General features: G+C 37.2%; 2 protein-coding genes across 4 annotated transcripts in view; one reads left to right on the plus strand and one right to left on the minus strand.

Moving 5' to 3' along the window:
* The window catches only part of LOC136854168 (two pore channel protein 1-like), a 449,951-nt gene that overhangs the window by 254,571 nt on the left and 182,171 nt on the right, over positions 1 to 13,209 (plus strand). Inside the window, exon 1 of one of the 3 annotated variants that reach the window (XM_067130449.1) lies at positions 1,953 to 2,108. The exons of 1 other annotated variant lie outside the window; for it this stretch is intronic. In XM_067130449.1, coding sequence (XP_066986550.1) covers positions 1,973 to 2,108 — 136 coding nt within the window. In that variant the 5' untranslated portion in view covers positions 1,953 to 1,972. Of the gene's footprint in view, positions 1 to 1,952; positions 2,109 to 13,209 lie in introns of those variants that run through there. One more of the 3 variants, XM_067130460.1, reaches the window with a different exon arrangement.
* Positions 1 to 13,209, minus strand: part of strat (RAB interacting factor STRAT) — a 73,657-nt gene that overhangs the window by 44,824 nt on the left and 15,624 nt on the right. The window lies entirely within an intron of this gene.

Consider the following 13,209-nt stretch of genomic DNA (forward strand, 5'->3'; position numbering starts at 1 on the left):
CAAAAGACAACTGAAAACTATGAAAAAGCTGCTGCAATGGCACCAATGTGTCCAGTGAGCCGGCAGATACAAAATTGAGTTTACCTGCTAGTTGTTTTCCCCGGGTGCTGCGAAAACAGTAGAAGTGTTACCGCGAATTTTTAAATGGCTGCCGCACGAATAGAAACGTTAGCTATGTAATTACTTGGTAAAAGTTACTTATATGAAATGGGGATTTTAGTCAGCCTGTATGCTGTTGCCATATTGTGTGACAAGGGTGAAAAAAACTGGGTAAATGCTGTAGAGAAAGGAATGAGCCCTCTTGCCTCGAGTCCTTTTACGCCCGACAACTGTGTAAAATCAAAGGAACTATTCTGGCTAAGACCAGCTGTGAAAGAAGTCTTTGATATTGATTGGTCTGTCTTATGGAGCCCTGGGGCAACCAGAAGAGTAACTCCTTTGAGGACAAACAGCAGCTTAGCAATCCAACAATAGTTATGTGCAGGGCAATCAGATTTTTAAATATTATTTTGACTGCTCAAAGTTAATAGCATCTTTCAGCTAATAACAATGAAGGATTTTACAAAAAAATTCTTGCTATTATAATCAATGCCCTTGACATGGAAAGTGTGGTGGACTTTAGATCAAGGTTCACCAATTCAGGTCTTCCCAGCAGCTTTGAGAGCAACTACCAAGCATGGATACAGTTACTCTTCCTTTGTGGATGCATGACTCATGTATGAAATGCCTAAAGGAAAGTTGTAAATTAGGTCATTAAAAGTGCAAAGCATCAACAACTCAGTAATTCATGATTCATATTAAATTACTGTACATATGGTCAGCTGTTGTGGGTAAAAGTTAGTTCAGTGGCATTTCATTGGGATATTAATCCGTGTTAATATAGAAATGTTACAGATTATCAAAATGTTTTCATGGACTGTACTATTATATCAAAGCCACTGATAAGCTCACACATGCCAATATCACTTTCACTATCAGTAATATCCTAATCACACCTGAAATTTCTTGAGTACTTTCATAAACAATAAAATATATGCATACTTAAAATAAACCCTCAGGTGTTGATTATATTTCAATGAAATACAAGGGAAATACTTTGCATAAAGGATAAACAAAGTTCTCTTTTAATTCACTGGGTGATAAAAAGAAAAAAGTGCAAAATTATTTTCCAAGTATTTCCCAAAATTGTTATTTTAAAAATACTGTACTGTATAGGTTTTACATTTAGTTTCATCAAATTACAACACACAAAGATTTTTCATCTGTTCCAAGAATCCTATTACCATTTACTCTCTAAATAAAAGGTAAATGTTTCATAACCAAAATAAACAAGCTTGAAAGGTTTAGTTAATAATATATGAGAGAGAGAGAGAGAGAACGTGCATACTTGCTAATGGAATGCGATGCTGAGCCTTTCATGCAGTTTAAAAAATAAATGCTGTATTTCCAATAAGTTTTTTATTTCTTCCCATAATCAAATTGCAAATACCATCCTTGTATTATAATTTATTAAAAGTCACAAGATTTAGATCAAAACCAAGTTATAATTTGACAGTAATAAAAATTACATTATTGTATATATACCATGAAATAAGTCAGTCAAGAATGTACATATGCACCTGATAAAACTATCAGTTTTATAAGACATATATAACCCCTTACATATATATATATACATAAGGTTAACATTAGACTGTTCTGAAGGAACAGCATCAACTTGACAATAACAGAACTTTGATTAGGGACAATATACATGATAAGGTCCTCCCCATAGATATCGGTGACTTTTCCTTACCACCACAACAATGAGTATGTGATTAGGTCACAAAGCAAAGAGTGCAGTAGTACTGAGCTTAACAGTGCACAGCATTCATACTGTATATCTAATACTGCAGTGACTAGCAATATGTGAAATAGGTAAATAGCATATTGCTCACCGATTGCCAATTTTTTGCATTTGTGTAAAATCATTATGCTAGAAAAACTGACCAGTTTAATTTCAAAAATGGTGTTGGAAACTCACAAATTAGATATGCATACGAGTGAGGACATAGTGTTGGAAATTGAAAGTCAACAGTCACAAGATATTCATGAACTCAGCATTTCAGGTAAAATACACTGCAGTATTATTAAACAATATTCATTTGTGGACCATTATTACTTTATCTCCTTATACCAGCTACTTTTCATTTGTACAGTTCATACAAAAACAAAGACTTTCAGTCTGCATCTAACATGTGATAAATCTGAAAATTTTTCCTTTAATTCATTTCATAAAAAAGGAAAAAACTGCAAGGAAAAGCTTATAACAAGCTCATTAATCATTCTTTAGCAAAAGTTTGACATGTAAATGGAATTTGGTAGCCTGTTATTACTGAATGACAAATATTTTAACAATGCTGTCAATCTTTCAATTAGTGTTTCAATTTCTGTATTACTGCATACAGTGCTCTTAAGAGAAAATGAAAATTTTTATATTAAAATTTTATTATTTGCATACTTACCTATTGATAAAGTTAGTTTTTGTCTTTGTCAGCATTCAAAGAAAAGAAAAGAACACTTGGCTGACCTGGATGGACCGACTAGTTCACTGGTTCTCTACCAGGTGTGTAAAGAATGTCTTCATTCTAGTCAGAATTCTTAAAAACAACCTACTAAGATATGGGAAGGGCTGGGGGAAGGGGGGTAGTTGTACTACTCAGCAAATGTAAGCATCGAAATAATAAATTTATAAAACTTTTCATTATTTACAATGAATTTTACCAACTGTTCAAGTCAGCTAACTCCCACATTAAGGGAAGGAAGGTAGGGCAGTCCAGCTAAAAGAAGATATGAGCAGCCAAGTGAACTTCAAATTTCTCTTAAGAAACTTGAAACAATCTTACCAGTATTACGATCCATCCTGGTAAGTACTACTGCCAGAAGGTGGATCCAAAACAAGGAGTAAGGCTCTTGTGAACAGCATAACTGCAGAAGCCTTATGCAGACAGCTGCCCTCAGCAGAGGCAGCATCAAAGGACACCTCTGCAGGGGGCCAACAAGCCTAACAAATGATTGTTCAGAACTTAAAATACCTATAGATACAAAGCTACTCTCCTATGCTGTACATACAGTGTTCCTTCATGCTCCTCAAAAACTCAAACATAGGATTTAAAAACTTGTGATAGTGAAGAGATGAAAGCAGCTCTCTCATTTGGTTCAACAAAAGACTGTCTCTGCTGTAACTAGAGGACTAAGAGCTTTGTAAATTTCAAAATAATCTCTACATCTCGGGTAATGAGAGGTAAAAATGGAATTACACCTCCATTGTGCTGAATTAGTTACTAAATATAAAGAAAACTTTTTCAAAAATGATGTACCTACTGCTTGTCTTCTTCTTCTTCTTTTAACGTGCTTTTTTTCCATTTTTGTATGGGGTAAGCACGATGCCTTCTTTTGAAGGACTTTTTGATTTGGCTTTGGGGTATACCTGTGGTCTCGATCGGCTGCCCTGCCTGACATCGCTTAGACCCCAGTAGCGTATGTTTCATGTATCATACCCGACCCAACGCCCTTTCTTCCCAGCAGCGAGAAGTTATTGCGCGGGTATGGCGAGAGTTCGAGACGTGTGAGATGTTTGTCATGTTTTTAGAAGGTGTTGTAGTGGCTTTGTTTTGTGTGTGTATTTAGTCTGTAACATCCATTTGCTTTTTAAGGAAACCTATCCGTTGATTACATATATAATGCCGGGATGTCTACATCATAAATATTTCCCTCAAGTAAAGGTAGAAAATCAAGGTTAAGTTTCTTATAAGCCAACAAACAGAAAATAAACAAAAGACAACATTCTGGTCTCCTAACTCCACAAAATAAATGTTTAGCTTCACCTCAAGAAGGTTTTATCCTTTCTACATAAATTCTAATGACTCTCAAAGGGCATAAGAGAGCTGCTTCTCCATTTTCAACTAAGGAAGTCAGGTTTTGGATTTTAACAACTCTTGGAAGTGATTTTGTCTTAAAATTGTTCCTAGCTCTGGACATGGGCCAAAAAGAAAGAATAGTGTCCCCACTGCAGAAACCAACATTTCATAAAAGGCTTGGAATTCACTCACCCTCTTTGAAGTCGCCAGTGCTAAAAAAAAGAAAACTTCCATCATTGTTTCAAAGAAGCCTTTTTAGTGTAGGCATATTTGTAATTCTGTTGTGTGTGTGTGTTTTTTTTTAAAGTAAAAACTCACTTGATTTTGTAAGAAGGCATCATAAGCTTTAAAAAAATTAGGGTGGCATTTTTTCTGAACATTCTAAGGGTATAAAACCCAAGGAGGTGTCCAAAACGGCTGCCGATCACTAATAGTGTGATACAGCGCTCCCCCATTTTTACATGGGATTAGGTTCCAGAACCTACTGCGGAAATGCAAAAATCCCCCCTAAAAATGCTGTAACTGCCAAATACCTTGTACCCCTTAAACTAAGACGTTTATAACTGCCATTTTAACATTTCACTGCTTAATTTGATAGTTCAAACAAAAGTATACCTTAAATTATCATACTAAAACAATTTAATATCATTTCACACAAAAATACTGCAAATCATCATCCCAAAACACCCAAAGTAACCTTACATTACAGTACTCTCCTACTACTGTTACTCTTAAGTAGGCTATGTGTACACCCCTAAAACATTTATATCTGCCTATTATAACAGTTTATCGCCAAACTTGACAGCTCAAACAAAAATATACCTCAGATTATCATCCCAGACCACCCTAATATCATTTTGAAGCTATGTTGCAAAAATTAAGTTCAAGCCTACAACTGTTACTCTTATGTATCCCCTATCATGCAGACAAGCACATTTTCTTTGGCCTGCGTAACTTTGCGCATCATTCTGCTCATATTGTATGTAATACACTGGGTGTATATTTTACGTATATTTCCTGTGTTGTAAGATGATTTTGAGATTGTATTTACTGTACAGGTACATATTTTAGGATAGTACTCCTGTATATAGCATATCTAAAATACATGGGTAGTTTAGATCAATAGGACACGTACATACCTCCAAACAGAATGCTAGGTTTGTTCATTTCATCATGTTAGTATTTTCATGATTATGTACAAATGCTGTACATTTATAAAAAAAAATTATTTACTGCAGTAAATTGTTATAGTAATAACCTTTGAAATGGTATTACTTTATTAATATCATTGCAAAGTCATCTTAGACACTTTACCCTTAAAAATATATATGTGAGAGAGAGATAGATTTCAGTATCATTCATAGCTATTTTATTTAACCACCAAATGGGCAACATAATAACAATAATAGTAATAATAATAATATACAGGCAGTCCCTGGTTATTGGTGGGAGTTCCGTTCTGGGAGGTGTGATGATAACTGAAAATCGGCGATTTTCGGGGCTTATCGGTGCCAAAAAGCGCCGATTTTCGGTTATCGGCACCTCTGTTAGGTATGTATCGGCGCCAATATCCAATTATCTGCGCCAATAAGCGGAAATCAGTGATTTTCGGCACTGAAAATTGCAGATTTTTGTCACTAGGCAAGCACTGAAAAACCGGATCGCCGTTAACCAAGCCTGCCGTTAACCAGGGACTGCCTGTACTGTAATTTAAAAATCTATGCATTCCTATAGTAAATTATGCAAAATTTTAAACAAACAAATACATACAGGCGGTCCCCGGTTTACGACGGGGGTTCCGTTCTTGCGCCGCGTCATAACCCGAAAATTGTCGTAAACCAGAAAATCGTCGAAAATCGTCAAAAATCATAAGAAAACCTTACTTTTAATTGTCTGGGTGCATTGAAAACGACGTAAACTGCATTATTATTGAGTTTTACATAAAAACCTTCAAATTATGATTATTCTGCCGTTTTGGGGCCAAATTTCTTCCGTCAGATCGGCATAACGCGTCGTAACCCCGAACATGCGTCGTAAGCCGGGAAATAATTTCTGATGAATATATTTGAAAAGCGCCGTAACCTCGAACGTCGTAAGCCGGAACCGTCGTAAACCGGGGACTGCCTGTATTCCAATCTTTTCCAAATCTCTCAAGTGAGGGGGAGGTTGGATCTGTCATATATGTCAAATATCTGACCAAGAGGGTTGCAGTCAGATATTTGACATACAGTATATGACAGGTCCATCATCCCCCCTCACATCAGAGCTTTGGAAAAGATTGGGAATATGTATTTGTTTGTTTAAAATTTTACATAATTTACTATAGAAATGCATAACTTTTTTTATTTACAGTATATTATTATTATATTATTATTATTTGAAAATTAGTACTTATTAGGTAAATCATTCATTCATCATACAAACGTGGTTAGTCCTTACCATCTCCCATAAATTTATAAAAAAAATTCTTGTGCCGTCTCTCTCTCTCTCTCTCTCTCTCTCTCTCTCTCTCTCTCTCTCTCTCTCTCTCTCTCTCAGTATACATATATTTTAATGAAAAAATACAGTAATTAGTGACTACAGAGTGTTGCGCTATGAAAAAAAGCAAATTAGTGATAATTTTAGAGATACAGCCCAAAGAAAACCAGCAAATTAGTGGAATTTCCCCCTTGGACAGGTGAATGATGTGTTCCACAAAATGAAATGCGTGAAAATGGGGGGACACTGTATTTTTGCGAGTACATGTGATATAGTTAGAAATAGTGTCTAAATATGTTCTGAGACCAGGAATCTAATGGATTCTTCAAACATAGTTACACTATATGTGTGATCTACATGCCGAATTCCAAAATGGCCATTGCACACCACAATGTAAGGCTCTACCTTCTCACTTTGCATGCATTACCAAGCCAACAGGATTTTGTAATTACAAACCAAGTAACTGTTTTAAAACATGTAATTTTCACAAAGAATCACATAATTAACAAGCCAAAAACAGATCTAAATCAAATGAAATGGTTGAATTACTGTTCAATCACTTAAATCATTTTTCATTTATACTCTGACTATTTTATCTAGTCAGTTCTGGGCGGGCTTCCAAGGAATGTCTGTAGTCTGGGAAATAACAAATCTTCAAAATTCCAAGGAAGATACATAATTAATCATTACTCAGTTTCAAAATTCATCTTTCATATTTTCTATAAATATTTAACTGTATAACACAGCTTCAACATATTCCCAAACTGCCTGCATGAAATAGCCAGACTTAAATAGTACTGTTAACAATGGATATCAAGTGAATTATTAGTTTGTGAATGTCATAGACAGTAACACCTCAATCTTCATAGTCTTCATTTATCCCTGGTCGGACAGATTTGTTGTTGCAGCTGAAAACCCAACATCCACAAACTTCCATACATGAGATGTTCTTGCGACAACTGTACCTTCCTTCACATCCACGTTTGCACCCACACTTTATGAGGTGCAACAATACTGCTCCAGGAGCTGGTGGATTCAAACAGCAAACTGGAGAGAAATGACTTGAACCTGCATCAAATGTCCAACCAAATGCAGTTGGTGCTGGGAGACACAAGTGTGTTTCACAAGCTTTTTTTCCAAATCATGGATATGTAATGTGCCCGACGAATGTGTAAGTCCAGTGAACCAGAAGTTGGTGGGAGGTTTTCTCCTTTGGCGGCACAATTTGAGAATAGGAACCAACAAAGCTCATTCACTTTTCTGTAGATTTTGGATCAATACAAAATACAGACATGAAGCAAATGGTAGTTAACCATCTGATAACCAAACAACTGAAATACTCTTGCAGGTGGCAGACACAGCAGTGGAACATACTCCAAAGAGCTCTCTCTGTCCACCTCGCGCCTCTCAGAACAACCAAGAGGAAAAGAGAACATGTGAGGAGAAAGAGTACCCCTACCAGCAGGAGAGGCGGACCATAAGCAATGATCAACCAAAGGAGATTACCGCTACACGGGGAAAGAAGAGCGCTTGTGCCGTGGCAAAGCGCTTTCCTGGGAAGAGCAAAAAGTTCACTTACACAGAGCCAAGAATCCGATTTGGAAAAATCAAGTGGGGCCGAGCTGAGCCGATCATGCGAACGCAATCCAGACTGGGAGGTATGCGGTGGACTGGGAGGAAGGCGGGGTGAGCCGAGCTGAGCCAGTCTCGCAAGTGTGACCAAGAGCTGGGTGGGGCGAGCAAGCCGAACCAACCAGTCTCGTATGCGCGACCAGGGGCCAAGCTGAGTCGAGCCGATCACGCAAACACAATCGGAACTGGACAGGGCCGGGACTCGTCTGCCGTGAACTATTGCTAGTTTCCCAAACTCTAAACTCCTTTGAGGCCAAGGCCCCTGGAGAAGAAGGTTCAAAGGAGAATTCTGTGTCTGCTATCCTGCATGCTTGAACCCTAAGGTTCAAGACACAAGTATGAAGCCCGGCCGAGCAACCGAAGCAGCTGGCAGGCAGTATCGAGACACCTGGCGTCTCGGCACCCAGACACCTGGCATCTCGGCTCCCAGACACCTGGGTGTCTCGGCACTTTCTCTCGTCCTGTGCCTCTCGTCAGGAGAGTGCTCATGATTCATAGGAGCTATGGAAGCGGTTCAGAAGGCAGGAGCTACTGCAATGGCCAGGAACGTCACATGAAAGTCACCAGCAGCGACAGGAACAATCAGGACAGCTGCAGCAGGAGACCAGGAAGAGCCGACCAGAGACTGTCGTTGAGTTAACAGGAGCGTTACAAAGGGAACAGCAGGAGCAGATGGACCACAGATTTGCCAGAGGCATTGCCACAGCATACATGAAGGCCAGCAATGACAGCGATCGATCCACATCGGCGGGAACAGAGTCGGAACGATCCTGACATGGAACTAAGTCATCCAGCCAGGTACTGTGGTCGATCCTGGAGCAACACTAAATGAACGTTGGGACTCCTTCATGCGAGATATCCCCCGAGATATCCAGCCAACTACTGCTGTGTCTGCGATGCTCACTGTCAACCTGAAAGAAAAAGCAATGATGATCAGAGAGGGAAACGCCTCTCGCTACGAGGGGAACTGCCCTACGCAGTGAGAGATGGTTCCCAAGAAAAGGTCGCCCAACCGTCCCACCCCCCACCCTCGCAGTCTTTGCCCGACAAGCGAGTGAAGAGAGCGAAGGAAAGAGATCTCTACCGAAGGAGAGATAAGGAAGAACCTATGGGAGAGAAAAGGACGGGGAGGGGGGGCACCAAGGGCACCATGGAAGCGTAACTTACAGACGACGCCCGCAACCTCCCACCCGCCCCGCTACTCTCTAAGCGCAGGCAGTGAAAACAACACTCAGCACAAGTAGGAAGGAAGCAGTCATGCCCCTGTACATGGAGGGCAGGAGCCCAAGAAGGGAAGCAAACTCTTATGTCCCGATCAATGTAGGGAAGAGAAGATATTACGTCCCAATCTAATATCTCCAAACATACAGGGGAACACCTTCAGTATCTAAATAAAGGGCTACTAAGAGAGAAGCATTACCACTCGATTACGCTCCTTTAAATACGCCCTTGGATATCAAACCCAAGACAGCACAGGGGAACGACGGCTATGCAAGGTTATCACAAATCGTGGGTTTGTATTAATAAACACCAAACACACGTAATATATACAGAAAAATACATTAAGATCCCACTGGGATAATAAAAGCTTAACGATAGTCAGGCGGAGAGATCCGAAGCCACGTCTGCAACGCATGGCGGCCAAAAGCAAACTGGAATGTTTACATCTGGGCAGGTGGGTATTCCTGCCTACCTGGCGGTAGTTACTGTATACCACCTTGCTCAAGAGTTTAACAGCCATTTCCAGCCTACGCTGAAAGTAATTCCTAATGTAAAGGACCAACAGTTTGTATATCGTGTCGGAACAAATACATATCATATAAGAATTTTGTAATTATAGTTTTATTATTAATTATTATTATTAATTATAGTTTTATTATTATTATTATTATTATTATTATTAACCCTTTAACACCAACTGAACGTATTTTACGTCGACAAAAGTTGTCTGTCAGGTGCCAAGTGGACGTAAAATACGTCAACTACAAAAATTTTTTTTAAATATTCGCGGAAAAATATTTATAGGCCTCGTTTGCGAAAAATTTTAAATCGCGCCTTGAGGGATGCTGGGAGTTCACGGATCACGCTGTTGTTTTGTTTACAAGCATGACCCACTGGGCATGTGCGTATTTCTTTCTTATCCCAAAAGAAAGCATCAGCTAACTCTGCTGAAAATCTCAGAAATTCTTTAGTCACTTTGTCGTAATTTTTGCACCATTTTCTATTAGCCTTTACATAAAGTTTTATATATGAAAATGTGTGCAATTTCATGTAGAATACAACATAAAATAACTCATGGTTGTAGCTTTTATGAATTTTGACATTTTCATATAAAACACGATAAGTGCCAAAATTTCAACCTTCGGTCAACTTTGACTCGACCGAAACGGTTGAAAAATGCAACTATATGCTGAAACTCTTACATTCTAGTAATATTCAATCATTTACCTTCATTTTGCAACAAACGACAAGTCCCTAGCACAATATTTCGATTTATGGTGAATTTTTGAAAAAAAACTTTTTCCTTACGTCCGTGCTAACTCTGCTGAAAATCTCAGATTCTTTAGTCACTTTGTTGTAATTTTTGCACTGTTTTGTATTAGCCGTTACATAAAGTTTTATATATGAAAATGTGTGCACTTTCATGTAGAATACAACAAAAAATAACTCATGGTTTAGCTTTTATCAATTTTGACATATTTTCATATAAATCACGATGTGCCAAAATTTCAACCTTCAGTCAACTTTGACTCGACTGAAATGGTTGAAAAATGCAGTTGTGAGCTAAAACTCTTACATTCTAGTAATATTCAATCATTTACCTTCATTTTGCAACAAACGACAAGTCTCTAGCACAATATTTCGATTTATGGTGAATTTTTGAAAAAAACTTTTTCCTTACGTCCGCGCTAACTCTGCTGAAAATCTTGTAAGAGCCTGACGCCGTCTCTTCCAAACACGTGTAAGTTCGTGTGTTCATCGTCCATCGGAGTGGACAAGACAACAAGAGCATCTCGTTTTCTTTCTCTAAAGGAACGCGATTTCAACTATACAATATTTCCATCTGTTTCTCCATAACCATTGTTGTCTTGATGTATGTACAATCACCACTACTTGTATTGCCATGCAAGCATTCTAATCATGTACTCATAATGTTCCAACAAATCTTCTGTATCAAACTGTGTGTATGTTTCTGTTTGTGAAGACGAACACACACGTGTTTGGAAGAGACGGCGTCAGACTCTTACAATCTCAGAAATTGTTTAGTCACTTTGTCGTAATTTTTGCACAGTTTTATATAAGCGTTACATAGTTTTATATATGAAAATGTGTGCAATTTCTTGTAGAATACACCAAAAAATAAATCATGGTTGTAGCTTTTATCAATTTTGACATATTTTCATATAAATCACGATAAGTGCCAAAATTTCAACCTTCAGTCAACTTTGACACGACCAAAATGGTCGAAAAATGCAATTGTAAGCTAAAACGCTTGCATTCTAGTAATATTCAATCATTTACCTTCATTTTGCAACAAACGACAAGTCTCTAGCACAATATTTCGATTTATGGTGAATTTTTAAAAAAAACTTTTTCCTTACATCGGTGCACGCTAACTGCTAAAAATCTCAGAAAAACTGTACTGTTTTATATTAGCTGTTACATAACGTTTTATATATGAAAATGTGCACAATTTCATGTAGAATACAACAAAAAATAACTCATGGTTCTAGCTTTGATCAGTTTTGAAATATTTTCATATAAATCACGATAAGTGCCAAAATTTCAACCTTCTGTCAAATTTGACTCGACCGAAATGGTCGAAAAATGCAATTGTAAGCTAAAACTCTTACATTCTAGTAATATTCAATCATTTACCTTCATTTTGCAACAAACGAGAAATCTCTAGCACAATATTTCGATTTATGGTGAATTTTTGAAAAAAACTTTTTCCTTACCTCCGCGCGCACTAACTCTGCTGAAAATCTCAGAATTTCTTTAGTCATTTTGTCGTAATTTTTGCACCATTTTATATTAGCCGTTACATAAAGTTTTATACATGAAAATGTGTGCAATTTCATGTAGAATAAAACAAAATATAACTCATGGTTGTAGCTTTTATCAGTTTTGAAATATTTTCATATAAATCATGATAAGTGCCAAAATTTCAACCTTCAGTCAACTTTGACTCGACCGAAATGGTCGAAAAATGCAATTGTAAGCTAAAACTCTTACATTCTAGTAATATTCAATCATTTACCTTCAATTGCAACAAACGGAAAGTCTCTAGCACAATAATTCGATTTATGGTGAATTTTAAAAAAAAAAAAAAAAAATTTTTGTCTGCGTGTTACAAATTCATGCATCATTTTGTGATAATATTTTCTTTGTGTTGCTTTGACCATTTTACAATTTGTTATATACCAAATTCATCGCAATTTAGTGTACAATACAACGAAAAAAAAAAATAGCTCATTAGCTTTAACCATTTTGCTCACAGAGCGATTTGTATACATATGAAATTTTTTTCATGCTGTCATATATTCCAATATTTATATATGATAATGATATTTTTTTCATTTCTGATGGTTGCATACTAAACTTCAGGCAATGAGAAAAAAAGGTGCCAAAAATGAACTCTTAATCGTAAAAACTAAGCGTGCTGTGATTTTTTTAAAAAAACTTTTTCTGCTTCAGCGCTAACTCCCAAACCCCGCCAGCATACGGCAGACACTTTTGTAAATAGAGGCTCGGCGTTTAAGGGTTAACCTTACTAATATTTAAAAATTAGTAGTTATGATTGGGTAAAAAATTTATTTATACAAAACAAACAAACATATACACGTACCATAAAAATTCTCTCATCTCGGTAAAAGAGAAAGAGAGATTATTACTTTTATTATTTAATGTTATTTAACTTACACATAAAAGCTTGGACACTTATAAATTACATAAAAATTAAACAAACACTTGCAGGGTTTCTCGGTATTCACAAATGTTCGCATGTCTATGAAAAACTCCTGTATGACAATTAGTTAGTTTCCAATGAAAAGTTTGCGTGTCTGTGAATTCGTGCAACTCGAATCACGCAAGTTCAGGGTATTACTAAAAGTTAAGTATACCTTAGTTTAACCAGACCACTGAGCTGTTTAACAGCTCTCCTAGGGCTGGCCCGAAGGATTAGACTTATTTAACGTGG

Source organism: Macrobrachium rosenbergii, chromosome 3 (genome assembly GCF_040412425.1).
Source record: "Macrobrachium rosenbergii isolate ZJJX-2024 chromosome 3, ASM4041242v1, whole genome shotgun sequence".
NCBI classification, from domain to species: Eukaryota; Metazoa; Arthropoda; class Malacostraca; order Decapoda; family Palaemonidae; genus Macrobrachium; species Macrobrachium rosenbergii.